Below are 24,684 nucleotides of genomic sequence, written 5' to 3' on the forward strand. Positions count from 1 at the left end.
AAAATTGTTATTCTGGCGGCAGAAATTCAGATGCTGAGTTGGTGCCATCTCAGTTAAAATTTTCTGATGGGATCAGGAGATGTGAAATAGATTCTGAAGGTAACTGCACAAAGTCCTAAGGAGAGTATCAAAATATTAAATATCAAACCTCAAATACTGAAAACAAACTAACTAAAAGTACTACTACCACCCAAAGTTATCTCTTCAGACATTGTGAAATAATTTCCAGTAACAGATCTATCTTACCATTACACCTGTCACACTGTTGGTAATATCACGTGACTCATTTTTTAGGCAGGACACCTGAAAAATACTTCAAAAATACTCCTAATTTAAAATAAGACTGTAACAGAGAGAGGAACTGTAGCTCAAATAAAGTTTTTCTTTTCTAAAATGAAACTGTCTTGCTCCAGCTTCTCTACCTGTCTTTGCAGAAAACCAAAACCTATATGCATATGGATACTCTCTAGCAAGCTGCTCGGAGTCATTTACTGTAAGTGGTTTAGGAAAATCTTCCTCTCAAGAGAGAAAACAGATTTTGGAAGGCAGGCAAACTTTTACTCAAGATAATGAAGTAACTTGTTTCCAAATTCCAAAACAAAGTATTTCATTTCCTTCCTGCAAAATCAATTCTGTTCCTAATGGAGTATCTGTTGCAGGAAAGGATGCTGTTTGTGTAATGTATCTTTTTAGTGGAGGTGATTACTTTGTGTACAAAACATCCCCTACTAACATTGTTCTCAACACTGGGTAATAAAGACAGTGGAGCTAATCTTCTGTCATCCAGGAAGAATGGCAGGCTTGTTAAACTTATATCACATCCCCTCTGAAACACAGTAAAAATCACTGTTAGAACTGATAGTTTATTAGATCAAAGGTACCATCAACAATATCAATTCTGCCTGGCAGTGTTAACAGGAAAATGTTTTACAAGTTCTACCACTGGGCATCCATTTAACTTCCAGCACCAGCTATGCTGTAAAACTGTGCACATAATTTATCTTGTGACCTGTGTGTGCGAAGCATTATCCAGGCAAAACTTCTCACAGTCTGACAAAATGCTGTGATTTGCACTGTTCAAATGATTGAACAAACAGACTTTAGGCAATCATCAACAATAGTTTTTATTTCAAACATATTAAAGTGTAATACTACAGGAGAGCAGCCTATTGCTTTAAGACCAGATTTGATAGAATACAAGTAAAGGAACAATTACTGCATTTTAAACTTGTCTACATCTTATCCATTAGCCTTAAGTATTATTAAAGCTCACATTTATCTTTCATATTTTCAGCAATTTTTCCATGAAACACTCCTAATGTTTCCATGGTGTCCATGGTAACATCTTTGCTTACATATAACTTAAATGGACAATCATTCCAATTAGGTGAAGTAAACAGAAAACAGCCATCCATAATTCCTCAAGTTAGTGTCATCTTTTCTTTTACATAGCAATCAACAGCTTTCGAACAGTTTCCAGTTAAGTCTGCCACATGCAGTTGATGACAGATAGGTGTGCCAACAAATTCTCTTTTCCGCATCATGGCAAAACCGATTTAATTACTCCCAATAATATGCACAATAGACAAAAAAAAGTATTTAATAATAATTCCAACAATGTAGATTCAATAACTTACCATGTTTCTTTTCAATGTAAATGTATTGCTACTACTCTGCAAGGTTCCCTAAAGTTTAATCTAATATTTTTCTATACTATAGAAAATATTTGCTTATAATGACACATGCTGTAATGCCTTCTAAAAGACTCACCTCAGATAAAAAATATGACAAATAAAATAGGATTGTATGAAATTGTGTTGGTTTTGCAATATTGTATTGTATTTAATATCTAAACAGGAATGGATGTTGTTTAAAAACTTGCAGCACATAACTTTTAAAACATTCTGATTTTATGCGCCTGTTTGTTACTTAATTTCTTAAGATGCACTCACCTAGTTTGCAGTATTTGTTTTTTCACTGAGAAAGTAGCTGATGAAGGTGTTCTCTGATATTTTTTATAAAAACCACCATGAGCCCTGGGACACCTAACAGCTCCTACTGCTCTGCTTATGTTCAGCATGTCATGTCACTGCCATGCAGCATCACCTACCACAGGTAGACAACACATCATTAATAATAATAAAATAATGTTTAAAGTTTTCTAGGCAGCTGATTAAAGAATTCAGAGACAACTTCAAGACACAGAGTTAAATGTTGGAGCTGTTTTTCCGATTTTGCTCTTCAAAACCCTAAAGCAGAAAATCCCTTGAGTCAAAGAAAGGCTACCATCCCTTCTAGGGTTAAAAGATGCTTTTGTAAGATTTTTAGGTCAGATTAACCTTTTGCTCACAATAGGGCCAGTTATTGGTTTTATTTTTTACTGTCTTTAACACAGGTAAAAAAATCAATATGAAGCGAGACAAAGGGCTCTGGAGGCCCTGGCTGCACCAGCTTTTGGTTTGGCTCATATACAATCCTACAACATGCTGAGGCTGGGAAGGATTAGCCTGCTTGTGTTGAGTAAACCGATGATACTCAATAAACAGTTTCTGTTGTAAACCCCTTAGGACGTGCAAAGCCACACTAGTTGGCATTAGACCAGATAAGCTGCCGAACCAGCTGTAATCTCATTTAGACCTGAGCTGATCCTCCTGTCCTTTCATTCCACAGGATCAAAGCAAACCACTGAGGAGGCAGCTGTATTATAGCAGCACTGCTTGCTGGATGCGGCAAACATTTCATAAATTCCTCTCCTTGAAGCGAGCCTGCACATAATCTACCCAGAGCCAGTTCAATCAATGGATTTCTGAATTCATTAGTCTTATTATTACAGGATAACTGTTTTCTCCACATAGTGCTGTAGCTGTTGCAAGCCAACTTTTAAAAACAGCCCTTATTGCTGACCATTTCTTTCTGGTAATGTGCCTTTGCATTTTTGCAGTGTCACATGAAAATGATTTAAATCACTTCAATGCAGTATTTTTTTTTAAGACTAGAAATAAAACCAATTCACGAATATTCAAGTAGGAAGCCTTGAAATATAGTACACTCTTGCAAGTATAATTACTGGCTACCTGTTTGAATGCTTCCATGCATCAGTAATAATGACCAATGTTTTCTGAGCTCAAATGATAACAGCAAGAGTAGAGATTATATCATTGTAGCAGTATAAATACAGGCAAAAAATACAGATGCAAATGGAGTAATTATAGGAAATGGATTTCTATTTGCCTTTTATTTTTTGTGTTCTCTAGAATTAAAAAGAAAAAATATTTTCATTGTTGAAGAAATGAATAGCACAACTTAGGAATACCAGAAAACCACATAAGCAACAAGTCTTTTTAAATTAAGCAAAAATGAAAACCAAGGCACTGGATCAAATAAGACTAGAGGGTGCAACATTCAATTTCTGTATCACATTTGGAGTTTTCACTCCAGTTGCAATTATAGATAAAAAATATTATAGTATAACCTTAGAGCTTTAGAAAAACAGAATGTGTAATTCAGAAAATGCATCAACTGATCCATTTTCCCACCAGCGAACTCTGCAATATAGTACATATTCACAGATAAAGTAAAATTAGATTTTGTACTTACAATGGAATAAGGAAAATATTATTAAAAATATTTTTCAGTCATTTTAATTACTAATTATATTAATCATTAATGTTAAGACTTAAGTTTTCTAATACAGCTGCACTGGAAAAAAAAAAGAAAATGGATGTAATAACAATTATGCACCAAAGCAGCAAATTTTAGGTCATATACAAGTAACATTACTGATTCTTGGATCAATCCTTGCGGAATGAGTAGTAGCCAGAGAAAAAGTTTGGTCTGAAAAATAAGGAAGGCCAGGTAACCCTTACAGTTAAGGTAAAAACAGCAGTGTTTGTGACTTACTATTATTTGCAGCCAGTACAAATATGCAGCACATTCATGCACAAACTGAAAAGTCAGGAAGATCCCTCACAGAAAACTGCTCCAAGTTTACAGAGCACAAGAGAAAGATCTGTATCATCTTTGTAGGCACACCCTACCCTACACTGCACAGATCTATTGAACATCTGTATCTAGCAGCTCATGTTTTTATAAGAGTATTTTAAAAAAAGGTCTGGTAATAAAAAGATTCTATAAAGTACAATAAAATCAAAGTTTAACACATGTAAATGATTTTTAACAGTTTCAGAAAGAAGATGTTCAGTGTGAAACTTTTTCAAGCACTACAGCACAGATGTGCTAGACCATGGCACAGGCAGCTGGCAAAGACGAACAAAAGGTATTTGCACCCATCACCTACAGATGTGTAAAAAACTCACCACATCTCTCCCTCAATCAGAAACCATCTGATCTGCTAGTTAATGATTCCCCTCTCTCCACTTCATTCTTCAGACATAAAGGGGTCCCATTTAACATAATCACTTAATAACAGCAAAGTGATGGGTATCAGAACTCTAATTCTTCTAATATTTGCAAAATCCAGCTCTTTGTAATAATAATAACACCATGATAGCAAACTGTAAAACTGTGTAATTATACTTTAATTGTATTGTGAGGCATGCATTAATCACAAAGTTTAAGTACCAAGGATGGAATTATAATAATTCTGTAAAACAAATTTAAGCTAGCTAAGTAGGTCAGAACCACTAGCATGCAACAGGAGACCTCTGGGAATTTATCAGTTAATGGCTATTTATGTGCAAATGAGTGCCCTCCAACCCTCCCAAATCCTGTGTAGCTGAAGGGTATTTCTGTTAACCAGGAGCATGCTTAACTGCTGAGGCATAAATTAAACCATTTATTGGAATGATTTTAATTCTTTTCTCCCCCCACCCACTCTTACTACTCCCCTCCACCCTCACTAGCAGCACAATTTACAGTATTAATTTACATGGAGATAGGACTGCTGAAGAGTTTTCAGAAATTACTCTGTTTCAAGAAAGAGCAGGAAAAAGAGAGAGCAGGGAAAAAAAAGAGCGAGCGAGAGACGAACTCTTAGTAAGAGACAGTAGCAATGCTACACTTAATCTTCAAATCTTGGCAGGTTGAGCTACTAGAAATTCCAGGGGTTCCGTACCACAGCAGCACAAACACTTTCATAATGGGCTTTAATGAAAGGAAATTCTGTTTTACATCCTCAGAATCAAAGAGCCTTTAGGTTGGAAAACACCTTAATGATCATCAAGTCCAAACATTAACCCAGCACTGCCAAGTCCACCACTAAACACTGTCCCCAAGTGCCACATCTCCTTTTTTAAATACTGCCTGGGTAGCCTGTTCCAGTGCTTGACAACCCTTTCCACAAAGAATTTTCTCCTAATATCCAATCTAAACTTTCCTGGTGCAACTTGATGCCATTTTCTTATCGCACACTCTAAATTTGGAGAAGACAGTGAAGCTCAAGGGAGACTGCATCCACTGTATTTTCTGTTGTAACATTCAGACTGTACACATATCAAAGGTTTTCTTTCAGGAAAGAAAATAACAAAAATTTCTTGGCTGCAAGAAAAGAACACCTTCAATTTTTGAGTTTGCCTTGGAAGAAGCTAGTCATTTTTCATGTCTTAGGAAAATAGATACCTTTACAAATGACTCAGAATCAAGATGTATTGAATTTTCACTGTGATGTAAAATGGGGATGATTTACAGACAATATAAATGATTTCTCAACACTTATAATCATAGCAGTAATTCAGTACAGCACGGCAAGATAATGTAAGCATAACTTTAAGATTCACTTTTAGCTTATAATTTCATATGCTTGGGGTTTCTTTTTTTTTTTTTTTTTTCCTAAGTGCATGCACACATATTCTTGCAAAGCCTAGGGTCACAGAACAATAAAACAGCAAAAATCTGATTATCCTAGCATCAATTAACCACTGCTCCCCATTACCCTAAACAGGGTCACATCTCCCCAGTGCCTAATAATTATATTGTAAAGTTCCTTGATTGCCTGAATATATTCCCTCTCCCTATGATGTTTGGATGAGCGAGGTTGTGTTACAGTTAATTACTATTTAAGAGATGATCATGGTATATTACTCTTTCTGATGTCATCTTTGCACCTAATACAAAAGTCCACATAAATGTAACACACTGGACAAACACACACAGGTTTTCCTCACCAATTCAAGCTGCTGTAGAATACCCTTTAATATAAATAGGTGTGGTGTGAATCAGAGGAATTCCTGGGAACAAATCTTTAGCAGCTCTAATATATTTTTAATAGGCAGATACGTGCAACCCTTACTGAAGTATTTCCAAAGACACATCTCCAATAGCTAAATAATATATTCCTGTCCAGAAAAATGAAAGAATATCAATGAAAATATTCAGTTTTATTCTCGTGGCTGACTTTTTGTAAGGAAAACAAGACTGCAAAAAGCAGTAGAAGGAACCCTCATTGTCCTGGCAAGCACATCTGCACTTGGCTGTTCTTCCCTTCTCCTGCCCCTCAGTAAAGGTTGACACATCCCTGGCAGCAGGACGCTCCCGCTGCGTGCATAATGGCTGCTGGGGCTGCTGTGCAGCCCCTGCATTACCACAGAGACAACCACCAGCTTTCTGCCTCTTCACAGATTTGCAGGCGCTCACATTAAACCAAACACTTCATACAAGTCTTTGATAACAGCCAGAAATTAATGAAGGAAATATCTGACCAAAAAATAAGTTCACTTCTGTATTTTTAGAAGCATTAGCGCATCCTGCATTATCAGAGCCTGTGACAAGCCCATGGTTACCTCCCCCTTCCCTATAGTGAGGGGCTGCAGCTGGATTATGTCTGTACCTTACAGCCCTTGGCAGGGGCTCAGTATTGCCCTCAGGCTTTAATTAACCCCGATTAGAGATAAACAGGGCCTTCTGGTTGTGAAAGAGGGAACAGACAGCACCTTCAGCTTATCAGACAACCAACTAAACCACAAACTGCTTTTCTCTCTTTTACCTTCTCGCTCCCAAAAATAGAAATGTTAGGAAAAGGCCCCCACAAGACCCTGAGATGATGCACAATGAAAATGTTGCAGAGTATGCTTTACTCTTCCCAATTTGTTTTTAAGGAGGATATATATGGTGGCCTACTATTTTGGGCTCATTTCCCATTTGACACATTTTCACTGTCCCTTAGTGCCACTGTCAAGAAAGGTGGAGCATTTAGCCACTAGCAATTAGTGCCACTTGGACTTGCTCCAAGCCAAATAAAACATTTTATAAAATTACATATCCAGAACTGCATACAGAACCCTGCGGCTAAAGATGGAATAAGCAGCCCTTCTCACCTGCAGGAGTTTTATTAACACACTTCACAACAATATTTAATTTTTTTTTCGTATTTTCCTAAAGCAGAGTCACATTAGGTCCTGCTTTGTAGTATCATACAGGCTGTGTGCATAAAAAAAGTCACTCTTAAAAGTCAGCCAATAGATTTCAGTCAAATTTCAGATTTTCTTGCAGATACTATGGTCTTAGAAACTCACATAAATAAACATCCTGTAAACCAAGGTGAAAGCTTAAGTACCACTTCCCACTCCTTGTAAGGTATAAGGGAACCCACTTTACAAACAATTCCAATTCACAAACAATTCCAGTTTTTCCCCCAGCACTAGGCGGCAACTTGCTAAAGCAGGGACAATACTGGACCTTGCAGGAATCTGTGCTCAAACCCTATTTTTTTTTTTCATTTAGTACAACTACTTGTGCTAAACAGTTCTTCATTTTCAGTCATCTGAACAAATGCCATTAAACACTGATCATACTAAAATTACACAAGCAAAACTGAAGCCTTACACTACTGATGATTTTTATGACAGTTTTCTCATTTCCATAGACTCACATCATTTTACAGAAAAACTGTTTGGACTTGTAAGGCTGCTGTTTTCTTTTTTCAGCCTTTTTTTTGGTTAGGATACCCAGGAATCAGTACACTAGAAGTTGTTTATGTCCAAGAAGAAATTCAATCATAAGCAAAAGCATCCTAGGGGATGAAGAATCAAACAGTATATACCCAGAAACCAGAAAAACACTAAAGAGTAAATGGAAAACACAATGTATTGAGATTCATCCCTTCTCTTCACTTGGTCATTGCTTTCAAGAGAACACAGAAAATTGTTTTTGCTGATTTGACAGTCCCAGAAGTTGGTAGCAAGAGATGATGCTGATAGGTTACAGCGGTCAGTAACAGAATCTGATACAAATTTGGAAAAAATGAAGCAAGTGGCTATTTCTCATCACTGTAGCTATTAACCAGTTTCCAAAGTATGAGTGATGGTGGGGGTGGGAACAAAACCCCCACCTTGTTCTACTGAACCACTGAACTGAATCTTTCAGAACTGCGCAAAATGCTTCAATCTGTGTTGGGTCCAGCATCCATCAGGTGCTTTCCTTGCTCTTCATTTTCCTCCATTAAGACAAGCACATTTATCTGTTTGGTTAGCATAAGGATTCTCCTTGGAGTTGGTTCAGATTTTTTCCCTCCACTTTAAAGGTCAACTTTCTTTAAAACACATAGGCACAAATTAATTCTCCTCTCCAAAGACATCAGCTCCCATCTCAGGGGCTAGCAATGGAGACAAGAGTGCAAAGGGAAATATTCTGGGTGAAACACAGCCAGATGTGTCTGGTTCAGTGCACATAATTGACTCGTCTAAACATTCTTGACACATCCAAGACAGTGGCTTGCCGTTGTCCCAAAATGTGCACTTGCTATTTAATCAGCCAGGTTTCTGGTTCTCTGCTGAGAGCCCAGAAACCGCGGGCACAGCAGGGCACTGGGGCAGGCAGGGCAGCTCCCCGCGGCTGCCTCCATCCTCCCGCGCAGGCTGGCAGTAGGAGGCAGCATCGGCTCTGCCTGCAGCGGCTCTGTACCGCAAAGTACTTGGGAGCGGGCTTCATTCTTCTGTCATTATATAAGCAAGATGACACTGTTCTCTAATCCAGCCAAAGCTGATAAGTACCATCAACCTGTCACTTCCTACATTTCAAATTCTAACATTGCAGCATCAAAGAGTTTTTACATTTCGATTTCTTTTGCTGGCAGCGGTCGGTAGCCTCTCATTCTCCCACGGTGTTCTAATGCAGCATTTGCACACCGGGGTTACTCCCAGCCTGAATAGCAGGTCATCCCCTACTCACTGAGCTCATCTGTGGCCCATGTGCTAGGCAATTTAGATCCAATCAGCCCTTATTTAGCTCAAGAGTAATGAGCAGCATAGTGACACAGACTTAAGCCTGACCCTCAGGACACTGCTCATCAAGCAGTAAAACTGTGACAAAATCATTCATCTTCCACCCGCTGGCAAGAAATAATACTCGCACTCACTGTATTACTTTTTCAAGACATAGAAAAAAAAAGGTCCTGAATTTTCATGATGTGAGACATTAATTTGCAGAAAGCTGAATTCCCTTAAACCCCCCTGTTGCTATGAGCTCACCAGGGGGAAATAGGCCTTAGGAGACTGAAATGGAATAAAGAAAATTGCTTCAGCTTTCTGTTCATTTTAAATAAGCCTTAAATCTGACACGAGATATCCTAAAGAGAGAAGAAATATAGATCTTGTAAGGTAACGAAGAAACAATCAAAATTAAGAGATTAGAAGGCTACTCGCATATAATGATTTTATTGGCAAAAATATTTCTTTTGTTTAACATCCACAACAAAAAAACACTCCATATGAAAAGCCATTCTCACACCTCATGTGAAGAATAAAAGGAAAACCGAGAAGAAAGTTAATTTAGGGAAAATAGTTTCAGAAGTGAGACACTTCCATCAGAAAACAAATCTGTGCTTTATGTCCTTCAGGGAGCACATATTTCTCTAAACAACTGCAGGGTCCCAAGCAGCAGGTTCTCAGTACACCTGGATATGATTTTACTCTTTTTTTGATGGATTTACTCTTTCACAACAGAAGACTTGTACTGTTGTCAGGTAGGCTACAGAAAGCTTATGTGGATTAATTTTTGGAAGATAAAATGGATACAAGGGAACACAAAAAGTGTTTCCAATCTGTAGCACAGGGGATTGAACTGTGTACCTTCATGATTCATGATTCATTCTGAGTACTAGACCTGAGTGAGTTTCTTTAGCTTTGGACACCTACCAAGCCTGACATTTTTTTGCATCAACAATTTGAAGGTTTTTTGATAATTTCTGTTTTGTTTTTAATGTTTCAGTTTGCTCCAAAGTGATTTCTAGAATAGAACAGTAGAATGGAAGATTGCAGTAAGAAGGGATGTAGAATGACCATCTAGGCCAACGACCTAAGTAATTCAGAGCTGATCAAGAGCTAAAGTAAATTATTAAGGGCATTGTCCAATTGCCTCTTAAACATTGACAGGCTTGGGGTAACAACCACTTCTCTAGAAGTTAGCTCCAGTGCTTGACCATTCTCTCAGCAAAGAAATGCTTCCTAGTGTCCAGTCTAAGCTCCCCAGTGCAGCTTTGAACCACTGCCACATGTCCTATTAGTGGAGCCCAGTGAGAAGAGCTCAGCACCTCCCTTTCCCCATCCCTGTCTCTCTGTACAGGAATCTGTACAGGGCAAAGAGGTCGTGCCTCAGTTTCCTTTTCTCCAAACCAGACAAGCCCCAAAACCTCAGCCACTCCTCATAGGACATGCCTTCCAGTTTTGTTACCCTCTTTCTAAGGCAGATGCTCTCTATTACATCCTGAACATCAATGTGAAATTAATGTTAATCAATTGTTCAGCTTTCACGTGTCCACATCCCGATTCAATAAAATGGGCACGGAGAAGGGGAAGTGAATATTCTTGTAAACCTGAACCAGTGACAGACATATACAGGAACTTTCTACATGCGAAGTATTAGGTACACATTTCCAGTGTAAGCTCTTGTCTCATTCATTTCTTCACATAGTAATTGTCTCAGAGCAGAGGAGAAACAATCAAAACACGCATTGGGTTTAGGTAGTCAACTTTGAAGGTCAGAATACAAGGAACAAACTTGTAAAACATTATTTTAGTCTCCAATAAAAACCTGAAAAACGCCCTCAAATTCCACTAAGTAAGAAGAAAAGAAAATTCAGTGTTAATGACCAGAACCAAACCTTAAGGCAACAACTGTAGCTAAAAACACACACTGTGTTCTCGCAGAAGGTGGTAACAGATTATCTTTAGGGATTTAGACATAGTAAACCTCTCAAAATGTTGGTGTATTCTAAAGCAGTGCTTGCTTCTCATGCATTCGAGTATTTAGAGACTAGATTTTCATTATGCCCATTTAAACACCAGTTTTGTTAATGGCATACCTGAACTTCAAAAAAACCCTGTAAAAATAGTCTAAAAGATAGGTCAAGTTAGCATAGCAAGGCATGCTTGCTCCCCAAGCATAAGGTATTTGTTGTAAAGTGAAAAAGGAAGGATTTCTTTCTTTTTATTCACACTGGTGAACAAAGTTGACAGCAACTTTTAGTGGTCATTCATTAAGCCTGGGAGATCTTAGAGCCGAACTGACATGTTCTGACTCTCAGTTCAGTGCCTCAGTGACAGAGTTGCCTTCTATGCTTATCAGGACATCACAGCTGGTAGCTCTAAATATCCTCACAGGATGGGATGGGTAAGCGAAGACTCATGATCTTCCAAACTCTTCTGAATACAGTTTTCAGAAGCTCAACATCAGAAAAAAGATTTTACAAAGACTAACATTATAACTCCTGAGGGGGAAGAAAAGGAGGTAGGACCTTTCTATTCTCCTGAGTTTATCCACTGACTTATACAGTAACAGAGAGGGGGAGAGATGCTTCTGTTGGTCTCAAAAAAGCTTCCCACAGGCTGTTTTGATGGCAAGTATAAATCAAAAAAAATTACAAATGACTGTACATTTCCATAGCAAAGATACACTGGATAATCCATTCCTATTGTGGTTTCTCTCACAACCTCAAGGCTAAACACACTCAAACAGATGGATACATCCAGTTCTCCTGTTACCCATGGCCCAATTATTAATGTGACTTTCTATTAGAGACAGGTTTACTTGGTCAATATTGCTGTAAGAGCCTATGAAATTTACACACTGAAATTTTCAAAACTCAGCAAGAAAGTATAACTGGGCACAAATGCACAAGAACTGTTTTCAAAGTAAAATTACCATTTATTATGGTATTAGGTTAGTGGTACTTCTCATTTCTCCTATGGGAATCAGTACCCCATCTCCCTGAAACTAGGCAAAGATGTTTGGAGCACAGCAGTGATTTTACACCTGGACATGTACTTACATTTTACAGTCCTGTAACGCTGTGCTAACACTCAACAAAACCCAAATGCCAGGATGACAATAATAAGAGAAAGCTCATGCCAAAGCAATACACCACTACAATACAAAGAATTTTAGCATGTTTCAAACACTTCTTTTGAGAATAACATATTGCAGTGCCAGCACCTACAGCTGATTTCTGAGACTTGTATCCATTTTTACAGCAAGATCTGCCAAATCTATTTAATGCCTGTATTTTTATTAAGCTAGGGCTTCATTTTGTGCAATGAGGCACTCGGGTGACGGATAGTGCTAGAGATTTGGAACAATAAAGCACACATGGGCAGACATCCTGCATTTACCTTTCCATAAAAAAGGAAAATAAAAAAACAACAAAACAATTAGGATTTTAAACCATTGTTTAAAAACAAACAAACAAACAAAAACCTGAAAAAGCTTACATCTGAGCTAGAAGCAGAATAAGTAAACATAGGAAGGAGGCAGCTCATGTTTTGATTTAGGGAAGTTTCTTGATTATTTACTGTTTATTTTACATGCTTTTTAGAAGGAGACAGTACTAAAATACAATCTTACACTTCACAGTGAATCTTACTACGAAGATCAAATACTTGCAAGTGCCAGCAAGTAGCATCTTGATTCCAATTACCCACTCACCATGTATCAAAAACTGATAAAAATGAGTTCTCCTGCCAAGACATAGTTCTATTTAAATATATGGATCCCAAAATGCTCATAATGGTAACAACCAATAAAAAATGGTTTAAGAAACCTTATTTAAAATAGTTTAACTGTAGGTAAATACAACAATCAAAAGCTACCAGTAGTTTTCTAGCAGATAAGACAAATACAAGAAAAAGCTGGAAAGGGTTATTTTAAAACACTCTAGTGTAAAAACAGTGAAGGTGAGGGTCTCTTTTCAGATGTCTTTTAAGAAAAAGAAAGAAAGAAAACAAGCGCACTTTCAAATCCGTGTTTGCCAACTTTTAGCCCAGAGCAAGTTTTCTCTGCAATGTTACAAACCCTTGAAAACAGGGGTTTATAATGGAAATGCTGACAGACCCTTAACCACAGCAGCATGAATAGCTATAATTAAAGAAGAGCTTTTGGCTACACCTCACTCTGACAATGAAAAAGTAGAATTTTTACAGTATCCTCAAATGAAAAGAACTGGAAAACCTGGAATGAGATTCCAGCAATCCAACAAGATATGTTAAAGGGGACTACTAAAACTATTTGACATTTTAAGCTTTAAATATTGAGGCACTTAGTTAACACAACCAAGTCAGTATTTTCATAATGCTACTTAATCAGCAATAAGAAATGCTCCTGTGAGCCATCATCTGGGGTTAGCAGAAAGTATCACATGAAGTTATTATTTCCTAACAGCCTAGAGGGAGCTGCTTGTCTCTTTAATCAGTGATCTCACTTTCTTCCTACCTCTAAATTCCCTGTCATACAGTTATAAAATTATTTGGAGTGCATTGTACAGAAAAATTAAATTTATGAAAGGCCTACTATCTTATATCAGTCTGGATTTTAAAAACTAGCATTTCATCCTTTTCTCAGTTTGGAAACAGACCAGGACTAATCAGTCTGGTCACTTCAGTAACACTTTAGCGTCTGGTTAGCACAAAGTCATCCATACCTTCTGAACCAAAAAAAAAATGAGTTTAGTGTTGTTTTATTTTCATGGCAACAGAGGGCTGACCGTTTTCAGTGAGTCTGTCCAAGCAAGAAAATCACTAACATTTTCCTGTTCATGCAGCCTGAAGATCAAAGTGTTTTATAAGTGTTAAGGAATTTAATTCCTCTGTAGATGGGATAATAGGCTAGTAACAGTAACCAAATGTAAAAATACAGAAACTGATACAAAGACCATTAAAAGCAAGGCTCTAAAAATCTCTCTCATACCAATTACTATTTGAGCATGTTGGTAATTTAAATATTTCAGCAGAACTACTTTTTGTAAAAAACCATACTAATACTGTCCTGTACCTTTTCTGTGATGACCTGAGAAGTCTAGTTTGAACTTCCATGCCCTCTTCTCTGTGTTACACGAGGGCCACATAACCCCCAGTCCTGGAAAGCTTAAAAATAATGCCAAGTTATAAAATAGGCAATTTTTTCACCAGTCTCAAATTTATCCCTATTTCATCTTTAAAAACAACACAACAAATGCTGTGTATTAGCTAATAGAGAAAATGTCAAAGTATATTTGAAGTCTCCAATTTATTCCAGGAAATACATTCAGTTGAACTGAAATAATAAATAATAAATCAACTAAACTTAGTTTTGTGCTTCATCTTTTTTCAAAAGACTGCCTGAAAAACAGTTGTCTTTGGATCTATAAGCTATTGACAGCTGCAGTCAAACTACTAGACAATAACAAAGAATGTAGTTAAAGAGAGATCTTGCATATGGGCCTCAGTATTCCTATTATGCACTCTTCCACAGCTCTTTACACATATTTCAGTCTTGCACATTTGAAGTAATGGCAGATCAATAGCTGCCTCTTAATATCGTATGAAAAAAAAAAAGCAGTTTGGGCTTCAAACTGGAGGATTGCTTCTCAAAGGCATCAGTAGACAAAAAAATATGCTTATTGAAGGGCACTGTGGATGTTGAAAAATGAACTAGTACATCAAAGCAAAACTGCTTGAAAGTGATAAAATATGATTTCCTTCTTTCCTATCGAACCCCAGACAAGTATTTAAATCTCTATAACTCTAGTATTTGAATGCAACCTTGGTAAAAGGTAAAAAAAAAAATAGAATGGAAACTCAGAATACATTCAATGAAGAAACTAAATCAAAAAAAACAACACATCTCCCAATTAATGTAATTAACAGACAATAATTTCCAAGTTTCTTTTACCAAAGAAAAGATGATATTGTCTGAAATAGAAGCAACTGGATGACTTTCTAAAGAGACACTAATTTATAACAAAACGCCAGGATGTCAAACCTAATCTCCTGAAATAGTAAGGAAACATTTCAAAGATTCTATATGCACTGAAGTATTGGTGGATTTTGAAATTTAACATATCATTCACAACCCTTCAGAGATTTCTCTTTTCATTTACTCAATTTCAGCAAAAAAAAAAAAAAAAAAAAAAAAAAAAAAGGGAACTCCAGTTTAACCCTAAACCAAAATGCTAGTCTATATCCACAACTTAACTAAATAACTTACCGAAGTCTGGCTAGAACAACCTGAAGAAAATTCAGGACCATGCTCAGCTCAGCTCCTCGACATGCAGGCAGCAGCATAGTAAAGCCATCATTTAGCAACTTTTCTTCAGAAAGGCTCAAGTAGCAGCTGGTCTCAAACACCTCCTGGACACCATCAATGTAGGTTGATAGCAGAGTCCAGAGATTTTGTCTCTGTGTGTAGTCATTTTTGGTTACTAAAAACTCCTTTGCCTTTTCACGGAAAGCATTTGAGATTTTCTCGGCCAGGGCACTGATGTCCATATTCTTCTCAACATAAATTAAAAGGAAAGCAAAATGACCTCTCCAGATGAGAGCTCTCCGAGACGTGGTGATGGAGGATGGAGTCGGGAAATCCAAAAGATCCAACACTCGATTCACTATATCTTCTGTCTCCACAGCGATTGCCAGCATGAGGAACAGGTTAAAAAAGTTCTGCAGCCCCACTTCTGTCAGCTCCTGCATTCTTTTCCGATGGAACTTGGAATAAATTCTATATTAGAAAAACAAACAAAGAAAACCAGGAAAGAGAAAGTTTCTTAAAGCATGCAATTTTCTATCTTCCTGAGTGACTAAAATTGTATTTTCATGGTTTTAGTTTACGGTTATCTGCTTCCAGCGACACTTAAATTTTAAATACTCTTTTTTCTCATTATTCTTATGGCTACTGGAACAAACACGCACTTTCAGTTTCTGCTTTTGATTTAAAGCACACATTGTTTCCAATCGGAGGTGGAACCTAACCTTTCCCCCTTATCTAACCTCTAGTACCAAGCTGAGCACAATGTTCTGAGTAGACTCTACTCCGTCTGTGATGGATGTCCTCCACACTGTGCCTTTAAATCAATCAAGTTTAGCCCATGAGGGCTCCTAGGAAAGGAAGCTGTCAAGTGGCATCTCTTTGCAACAGCAAACCATTCCTGTACACCAACTTCTTCCCTGGAAACTTCTTCATTTCCACATGGAAATCACCCATTGGTTTCTGCTATTATGTCTCACCTACCAAACCATCACTGCAGTAAAAGGAAGATTTCTGATGGAAAATTCCTTTTATCCACAGTGCTTTGCCAAAGTCTGTATCTTGTGCTGCACACCTACAGTATGGACAGGTTTGAAAGAAAACAGAAACTGAGGCATTTGGACAAGAAACCTCTCTCCAGGCAGGAAGATGTTAAGAAACTTTCTCTGCATTGCTTACAGGACAATGCTGAAATCATACAGAACTGTTGGTGACAAGCATCTGTGACTTTGAAACTTTAAAGTCGTTGATAAAAAAGAAAAAGCTTATACAAAGAGATCTTTTCTGGGACCTTTGCTTGGATGTGGACTTTGATTTAAAAATCACCATTCCTACAACAGAGGAGTAAGATGAAAATGGCATAACTTTTTGATTTTTGTGCTTAAAATTTTGGGTATATCCTTCACCTTTAATTTAAGTTCCACCTACAGTAGTTAAAAATCCGTAAGTGCTGTTTTCCTATTCTGTCACCTGGAAAATAGTTGGAAGTGGTGTTGAGGTTATCAAATCTAGCCACCAAAAATTACAGCAGATCCAATTAATGTTGTTTAGTAGTAAATTACTACTGACAGGCATTTATGTTTTTCATGCGTCAATTAATGCTTGGTTAGCTGCTGAAAACAGACTTCGTTCCAAAATCATAGCTGTAGGCTTTTAAATTTTGCTACTTGTGTAATTGATTTTTTCAATGTAGAAATGAAGAAAACTGGTTGAGCAGACTGATGCACTGTGTGTTGTGTGTTATTACTCCCCCTCCTTAATTAAGGAAAGTAACAAGCTATAAGAGTGCAAAAATGTAAGTATAATTTCATTTCAGTAAGAACAGAGTAGGCTAATTAAAGTTTTTTTAAAAAGCAAGACACTGATACAGAATTTAACAACATATTTGTTTCTACATAGTTGCAGAGATTTATAAACCCTAACTTTAGTGACTGTTAACAACTTCTGAAGTGTACATAGACATTAGGCATACTGTTCTTTTCTGATAACCAAGATAACTTCTTTCTGGAAGAAAAGCACCACAACTTTGTAATGTGTGTATACACATGGGCATTTTTCAACATTTATTACTTGTGTGCATGAAGATCTTACTCATGCTTAATAAAGTTTTAATTATATTAACACTCAAAAAAATCTTTTTAAAAAACTCAAAACTCTAAACCAAAACTACTTCTGTTTTCTCTATCTAATGAAAAAAATTAACACATCTGTACTAATCATTACAAGTGCTATCTCACTATAAGAAAACTCTCATGGATTCAGTAAGCATTTAAAGCATCAAGAGTTTCATTTAGAGCATATATATTTTATGTGTTTTATATCATGACTGTACATAATTAGTATTTTTCAAAATTAATGGAAAATTAAAATCCTCACAAGATATTATGAAAAATTTTGAAAACCACTGAAAAGAAATAAAATATTTGAATGAAAATGCAGGTCTAGCAAGTGTCAGTCTGCATGTTCTTGAACAACACATGGCTTACCTGCAGCTCAAACAATTTCTGTGCTTTAAATTACATTATCTGTCTGGCAACTGGGCTGTACCACTGCACTGGTTGCCAGTCTACCAAATTCCTGGCTAGTGGGACGAGGTAAATCATCCCATGCTATGGATGCCAAGGTGATTCTTGGACCCAGTAACAGCCTCAGCTGGCAACAGAAACTTCATGGAACAACTGCTTTCTTCTAATTATGAGTCACCCTGGATCCCCCCTTTACTTTGTCATGAGCAGAGTGCCCCCTGCTTTGCATGAGGCAGGAAGGGCCCCAGACCCACTACACTTCTTACAGTGAGACAAACATAAATAAATATAAACATAAATAGCATCCATACCGTCCTTTAATTTGTTTCCAAGGATGCACACCATTGTTTTCTTCTTTCATAATCCGTGCCAAAATGCTGAGGAAAATGAAGTAACTGTTGCTGGAGTTGTACAGAGAAGGGATCTGTTGTTCGCGGCAGCAGCGTTTCACCAACTCAAGCATTAACAAAGAAGTCTTACTAACATTTGCCAGATCCTTCAGACCAAGCCAAGGAACAGTAAAACAGCTGTTCTAGAAGAACAGATGAAAACAGAAAATTTTATAAATAACAATAACTGCCAATATTACAAAGGCACTCACTCACAGGAACATGTGCTCCTCCCACAGCTAAAACAATAAAAATGCATTGCAACTGTGTGCAAAGTATTTTTACAAAATCTTAAACTGAGTAGCCCTGATGAAAAATAAGACGTAAAATATATTATCATATTCTATGATTTCCTAGTGTAATGGATCATAATAAATTTAAACATGATTTCATTAAACAAACATAGCAAATTTAAGGATATTGCTATTGACTAGCTAGTTTTACAGAAGTATAGCAATCAAGCTTGGCTACAGGAAAATCAGAATTAATCAGCAAAAATCAAGGACTGTGTACATGCAATTCTACATTTTTATACATTCATCTACTTACCAGATTCTTGCTGTAATAATCCCAGAGTATGGTGACAATAGCTAGGTTCAAATCCCAAAAACTACACAAAGTCAAACAGCACTGAAGATGCATTCGTAAGTGTTCCTCTAACACCCCAGTCTTGAAAAAGAAGTAAGAAATTATTGTAGGATACATAAAACCAGTACTACCAGACTATTCAAAGTAATTTTCTAATATAAAAAAAAAAATTAATTATATACTGTTGAGTAAATGCATCTGCTAATACAAGCAATGAACTCGAAGATAAAACCTGACAACTGCACCCTGCAAACCAGCCAGTGCTGGTTGATCCCAGAATCATAGAATCTCAGAGTCATTTAGGCTGGAAAAGACTGCTGAAAAGGTTCACAGGAAACAAAATAGGGAACACCAAACAATCTGAGCACAGTGAAGCATTCAGGTTGTAATTGTGGGATAATGAAAGTGCAATTCTTCTCATCCAGCTTTTAGTAACAAAACTGAACTTTCGCAGGAGGTAGGATATTAAGAGCTTCATGCTCTGACTGAAATAATGTGTTTAACCCAGCCTATTTTAGGCATCTACTTTACAATGATAATTCCTATAAGGGCTTTATTCTCTCCACTTCCTGTAAAAGTGGTTTAATGGACCAATTTGTGTGCCGTTGTCTTAAGAGTAGATTTCTACATGTGTGAGTCTAACACCTCTACCCCATGGCAGGGCTGTGGGAAGTAGATGATCTTTAAGGTCTGTTCCAAACCAAACCATTCCATGATGCTATGATTTACTCATAGTGCTACTTCTTGTGACATGCTGTGTCTTGGAGTGGGTTTTTTTCCTGTTTTCAGTGCCACACAAATGAGTCTCACTCATTAACTTGTCTCTACCTGGTTATAAATTCATGTGGAAAACTTGACTTGCTACACTTTACTACAACACTGCAAACAATTATACAATCACCTACAATAACTTCTAACCACATCTGCCTTCTCTTCTCATGAACAATTAATGTAGGGCATATGGCTTCTAAAGTGGTGCACTCCAAAACAACTTGAAAATTGAAGAGACATTTTCAGTTGTCATAGAAAATTATATATTCAAGACATCATGTGTAAGATACAAAACCCAATGAAATAGAGAAGTAACTTTCCAGTAAAGACTCATTAAAAACATCCAGAATAGTAATACAAATCTAATAAAAATGCCTACAAATGAAAGCTATACTCAAGTATTTTTTATATATGATGTAACTATTAATTCAATAGAATTCCTGAAAAATAACAATATTGCACCAAAAACAAGGGACAGAACAGCTGCTATTTTTTTTAAATGAATAAACACAGGAGTCTTGATATAAAACAAAAAAACCCTGCAGCTGAACATACCTATTTCTCTAGAGGGTTCTACCCAGTAACAAGGATGAAAAAAAACCAAACAAAAACAAAACAAAAATACCAAAACACACACCATTCAGAAAGGGAATGTGGTCTTGAAGTTGTGTTTTGAGTCTAGGGTTATGTTTAGGATCTAATTCAATAAACAATGACTGCTTCAGTTAAATTAATTCAACAATAAACACAGCAGTTGAGCAGCTTCAATTTGAACCATTATTTATCTGTCCAACGATAGTTTTAGAACAGTTTCCAAAACCAAGATAGGACTGAAGGCTTTATCTGAAATTTAATATGAAAGAGTTATCCAGACTTCAAATATCCCAGGGATTAATGGATTCTCTCATTGCTCTTTTGCTTAAAATGGTCTCTTGCACTGCTGGAAATACTATCAGAACTCTTGAGGTAGTCTGCTTTTAATTTATCACAGAAGGGAGGAACACCTGATACTATCAAAATGATAGTACTATCTAAACATAACATTTTTCTCTTATGACCTCCTACTGTAGTAACAAAATTGGTTTTCCTAGAAACTCAAGAAATACTTCTCTATCTCTCTCAAGGTAGAATTAAGCAGAAAATACAGCATAAGTATAACAAAATTGAGGCAAAAATGAAACAGCACAAAGCATTTCTTTTCCAAAATGAGAAGTCTAATAAAACAGACTGCTGTTAGTTCTTGTGAACGAAAAAGCTTTTGATTCTCACAATAAAACTTCATAAACACAAATTCGTCTTACACTGACAACCCATAAATTTAGTCAGTTTGATGTTGCTTAGCAGACAAATACAGTTATGATAATATTACTACTACAACAACTTTCATTTCATAGTACAAAAAGAATTATAAACCTGCTTTTTGTCTTCTTTTGGAAGAAAATTCCAAATTACAAAAAAGTTGGGAAATACCTCATACAACTAGCTTCCCCAAATATGCCCTTTTTTGTGATAGAACTGGGAGTTTTTTTCTCTTGAGCAGGTTTCTTCAACTCTTATCCATCTAGACTTTAAAAAGAGTGATTTGTGGCTGAAGAACTCAGCTGTTGGTCAAGTGTTTGAAGCTGAAAGGAAGGAAGGAAGCACGCTACAAGGAAGTACTACTATATCCAAGGAAGAAGCATACTACACTTGCCCAGGTATCCATGATTGCTCACATCTCACAGAGTGAGTTGCTTCCCATCACTATTGATCTCATAAGATGGACAGCATCTTCACATCTTTTCCTTGCTCAGCAGCAGGCTGACTGAATCTTAATGGAGTTCCTATCTGGAACAGGGTATTGTGGCACCTCTCTACCATCTTCACCCGGACATGCAACACCTTCTGGAGGTCCTCATCACACCCAAAATCCAGCATATCCTGGATTAATGTGCCTTAGGCTCTCTACTGCCTGCATGTGGACCACTAAATCCAACATTATTACTGAAACTACCAAAATACTGCAGATTTAACACTGGTTAGGCATTTTTATATCCCTATACTTAGCTGTCCTAAGGATATTAAAGCAAACTCCAGCTTCTGCTGCTTCATGATGCTCTGTTACCCTCAATGGCTGCAACAGTGCCTATTGAATTACCTTTTCACAGCATACAATTTGAAGCTCACATGAAGAGAAATTAACAGTCATTGGTAGGAGAGGGATTATCAATTTACCTTAAAAATGTATATTCTGCACCTTTTTCAGATGCTTTTGAACACACAAAACTACACAGACTTGATTTCCTCCTCATTTCCCCTAATTCAGTGTAAACTGCCATTCTTCTGAGCATGTACAGTCTACAAGCTATAGGGAAATTAGGGAGTAACAAGCACAAGAAGATTATGAGGTTGATGAACATAGTACTAAATATGATTAGTTTTTAAGTTCCCATATACCTAAAAATGAAGTTTTTAACTACCAACTCCTGCCCTCTCCAGCAAATGGGTGATTCAGCACTATTATTTCTTTTAATTTATTTTGCACAGCTATTGCTGTGCATCTTTAGTAGATAACAGGCTATATGCTGAAAAGGATGGCTCAGATAGGATTAACTAACAAAGTCATGCCCGGTGTTAATAGGCAGCATCAGCAATTCTGTCCTGCTGTTCATTCAGAGAGTACTATTATCACTTTTGCTTTTTCCCACTTTTCCACATTCCATTTCATTATTGACTTCTTGATATCGCATTGCGCTTCTCATTACTACATTTTGTGGACTCAAAAATACTTAAGAGATGCAAAAGGATAAGACAAAAGGTAGGTGGCCACTTGAAGCTGACAAATCAACAGAGGAGATGGACAAGTCTACTGGCAAAAGAATTCTCCTTTATGGACACTGTCAGGAAGGCTGCTGTGCAGGGATAGAGAGCAGGATGCGTGTTTTAATCAAGTCCTACATTCACTCATGCACGCACATATAGGAATTAATGTTCCCCAAGGAGCACTCCCCTCGGGCAGCTAACTCCATAATGCAAGAAAAAACAATGAACAAATAAAAAAAGGAAATAAACTAGATGGCTCCTTAGATGGCTGGTAATAGTTACAACCATGTCTTTGGCAAATGAGGATTTGTTTTAATTCCAACAGTGGTTGCCTTTGGAAATTAAAACACATATTTCCTTCATATCACTGTGCCATGTCTGACTCAATATGCAAGTCCTCTGAACTTGGCTACTTGGCTGCCTTTCTAAACTGTCTACAGTTCAATACTTTTTTAACAGAAGCATCACAAACTGTGTATTTTATGTATGTTCTGCTTCAAAGTAATCTTTAATCAAAATAATAAACACAAGAAAGGGGGACTATTTTGAAGAAAAGAACATTAACTACAAATGTCTTCTTACTATGTCTCAGGTTGCTGCCATACAGAAGATGCAAAGAGGAAGTTGGCTAATAGGCTACTTGGTTTTTATGCATTTCATCTAAATCTCTCCAATTTCTCTCATGGAATCGTAAGCATCCAATAAATAATGTCATCCCTTGTGGTTTTAATGTGCATGCAGTTTGTGTTTTCAGTCATATACTGTAAATTCATTCAAAAAGACTTAATTTTCTAAACTGAAAGACTACATAGCCAAGCATTAGAGTTTATGTTTAGAGTATTAAACACCTGAAAAAACCATGCTATCATTTCAACTCTCCTAACAGCCACAGATATTTTCTTGTCAAAAATTTGTAACAGGTATTGTTCCATATTCCATATTGTTCCATATGTGGCTTTAACTACAGTTGTTCCTGATTTATGAGCAACAGAACTTTGCAGAATTTTTCTTAGTTTCATATACCAAATGAAAAAAATATTTCATAGACCAAATGAAAAAATAAACACGTTTATTCTTGTCTTAAACATAAATGAAGAACTTATTTTTACAGGCGTTGCTGATACAACATTTGCAATTTGTACCATGCAACTTCAGAACAAATTTACAGAGCTACAATGTAACTTATTTTAAAAACTTGATGAACAGCATATTTAAAAGCATATTAAAAGGAGGTCAATTCTGACCTCTGGGCCATGAAGCATTGCATTAACAGTTCTGCAAAAAGAAAAATGATAAGGTATGAAATGAGTGCTCAGAAACTAGAACCTTATCAGTAAGAGTTTGATTCAAGCCTGTAAGACAAATTGCTCAGCAAGGTAAGTCACCTTCCTGCTGTGATGAGGATATAGCTGAATTTTCAATGCAACTGACTATCTCCTTCATCATGTCTCCTCAACCTGATAGCCTTACATTCAGTATCTGGTTTACATTTTCTAAGCATCCAGTTCTTATTCTGAATACATCTTGTCTGAGAAGCCATATACTACCCTTCAAGGATAATTATCTTTTTTCTTTATCTGACAATTTAGCATCAAGCACAAGCACTTTAAAGCAAGTGGAACTGCTAACAAGGAGGGAACTGTACACTGTCATAGTTCAGCTACATCAAGGTTGTTCATTTACCAGTGATAAAAACACTACAACTCCAAAAATACACTTGTTAGTTGGACTTTATTTCATACACTGTCTTTTCCTGAAAGCATCTGTGACACTTGCCTTGTTCATTATTCTTCCCTTTATACACTTACTTGAGCATCAGTGGATTTTTTAAGGAGTTCTTCCACAAATTTCCAATTGGATTCCTTCTGTTTCTGAAAAATAATTATCAACATGAAATAGCATTTGTATCCCTTACAGGAAGCAATATGTAATAACATTAAAGTAAGCAGGAAAAATATTTCCACAAATATTTAATTTCATGACAGAATACTGCAGTCATCACCAAAAAGAGCTTCTTGTTATATGGATGCAATTGATATCTATCCTAAAAATTAGCCATCAGAAATCTAATAAAAAGCCAAAAATAAAAAGTATGCAACTTGAACCACTTTAAGTGACTCATTTGCAATCCCAAGCTTCACTTCTAATGGAGATACAAAACATTC

General features: G+C 36.7%; 1 protein-coding gene across 1 annotated transcript in view; it reads right to left on the bottom strand.

Moving 5' to 3' along the window:
* MMS22L (MMS22 like, DNA repair protein) overlaps window positions 1-24,684 on the bottom strand; it is an 89,679-nt gene that overhangs the window by 40,654 nt on the left and 24,341 nt on the right. Inside the window, exons 11-14 of the mRNA XM_063389692.1 lie at window positions 24,328-24,390; window positions 18,908-19,027; window positions 18,281-18,501; window positions 15,409-15,918 (exon numbers count right to left, since the gene is read on the bottom strand). Of these exons, the coding sequence (XP_063245762.1) occupies window positions 15,409-15,918; window positions 18,281-18,501; window positions 18,908-19,027; window positions 24,328-24,390 (914 nt within the window). The remainder of the gene's footprint in view (window positions 1-15,408; window positions 15,919-18,280; window positions 18,502-18,907; window positions 19,028-24,327; window positions 24,391-24,684) is intronic.

This window comes from Prinia subflava, chromosome 2 (genome assembly GCF_021018805.1).
Source record: "Prinia subflava isolate CZ2003 ecotype Zambia chromosome 2, Cam_Psub_1.2, whole genome shotgun sequence".
Lineage (NCBI taxonomy): Eukaryota > Metazoa > Chordata > Aves > Passeriformes > Cisticolidae > Prinia > Prinia subflava.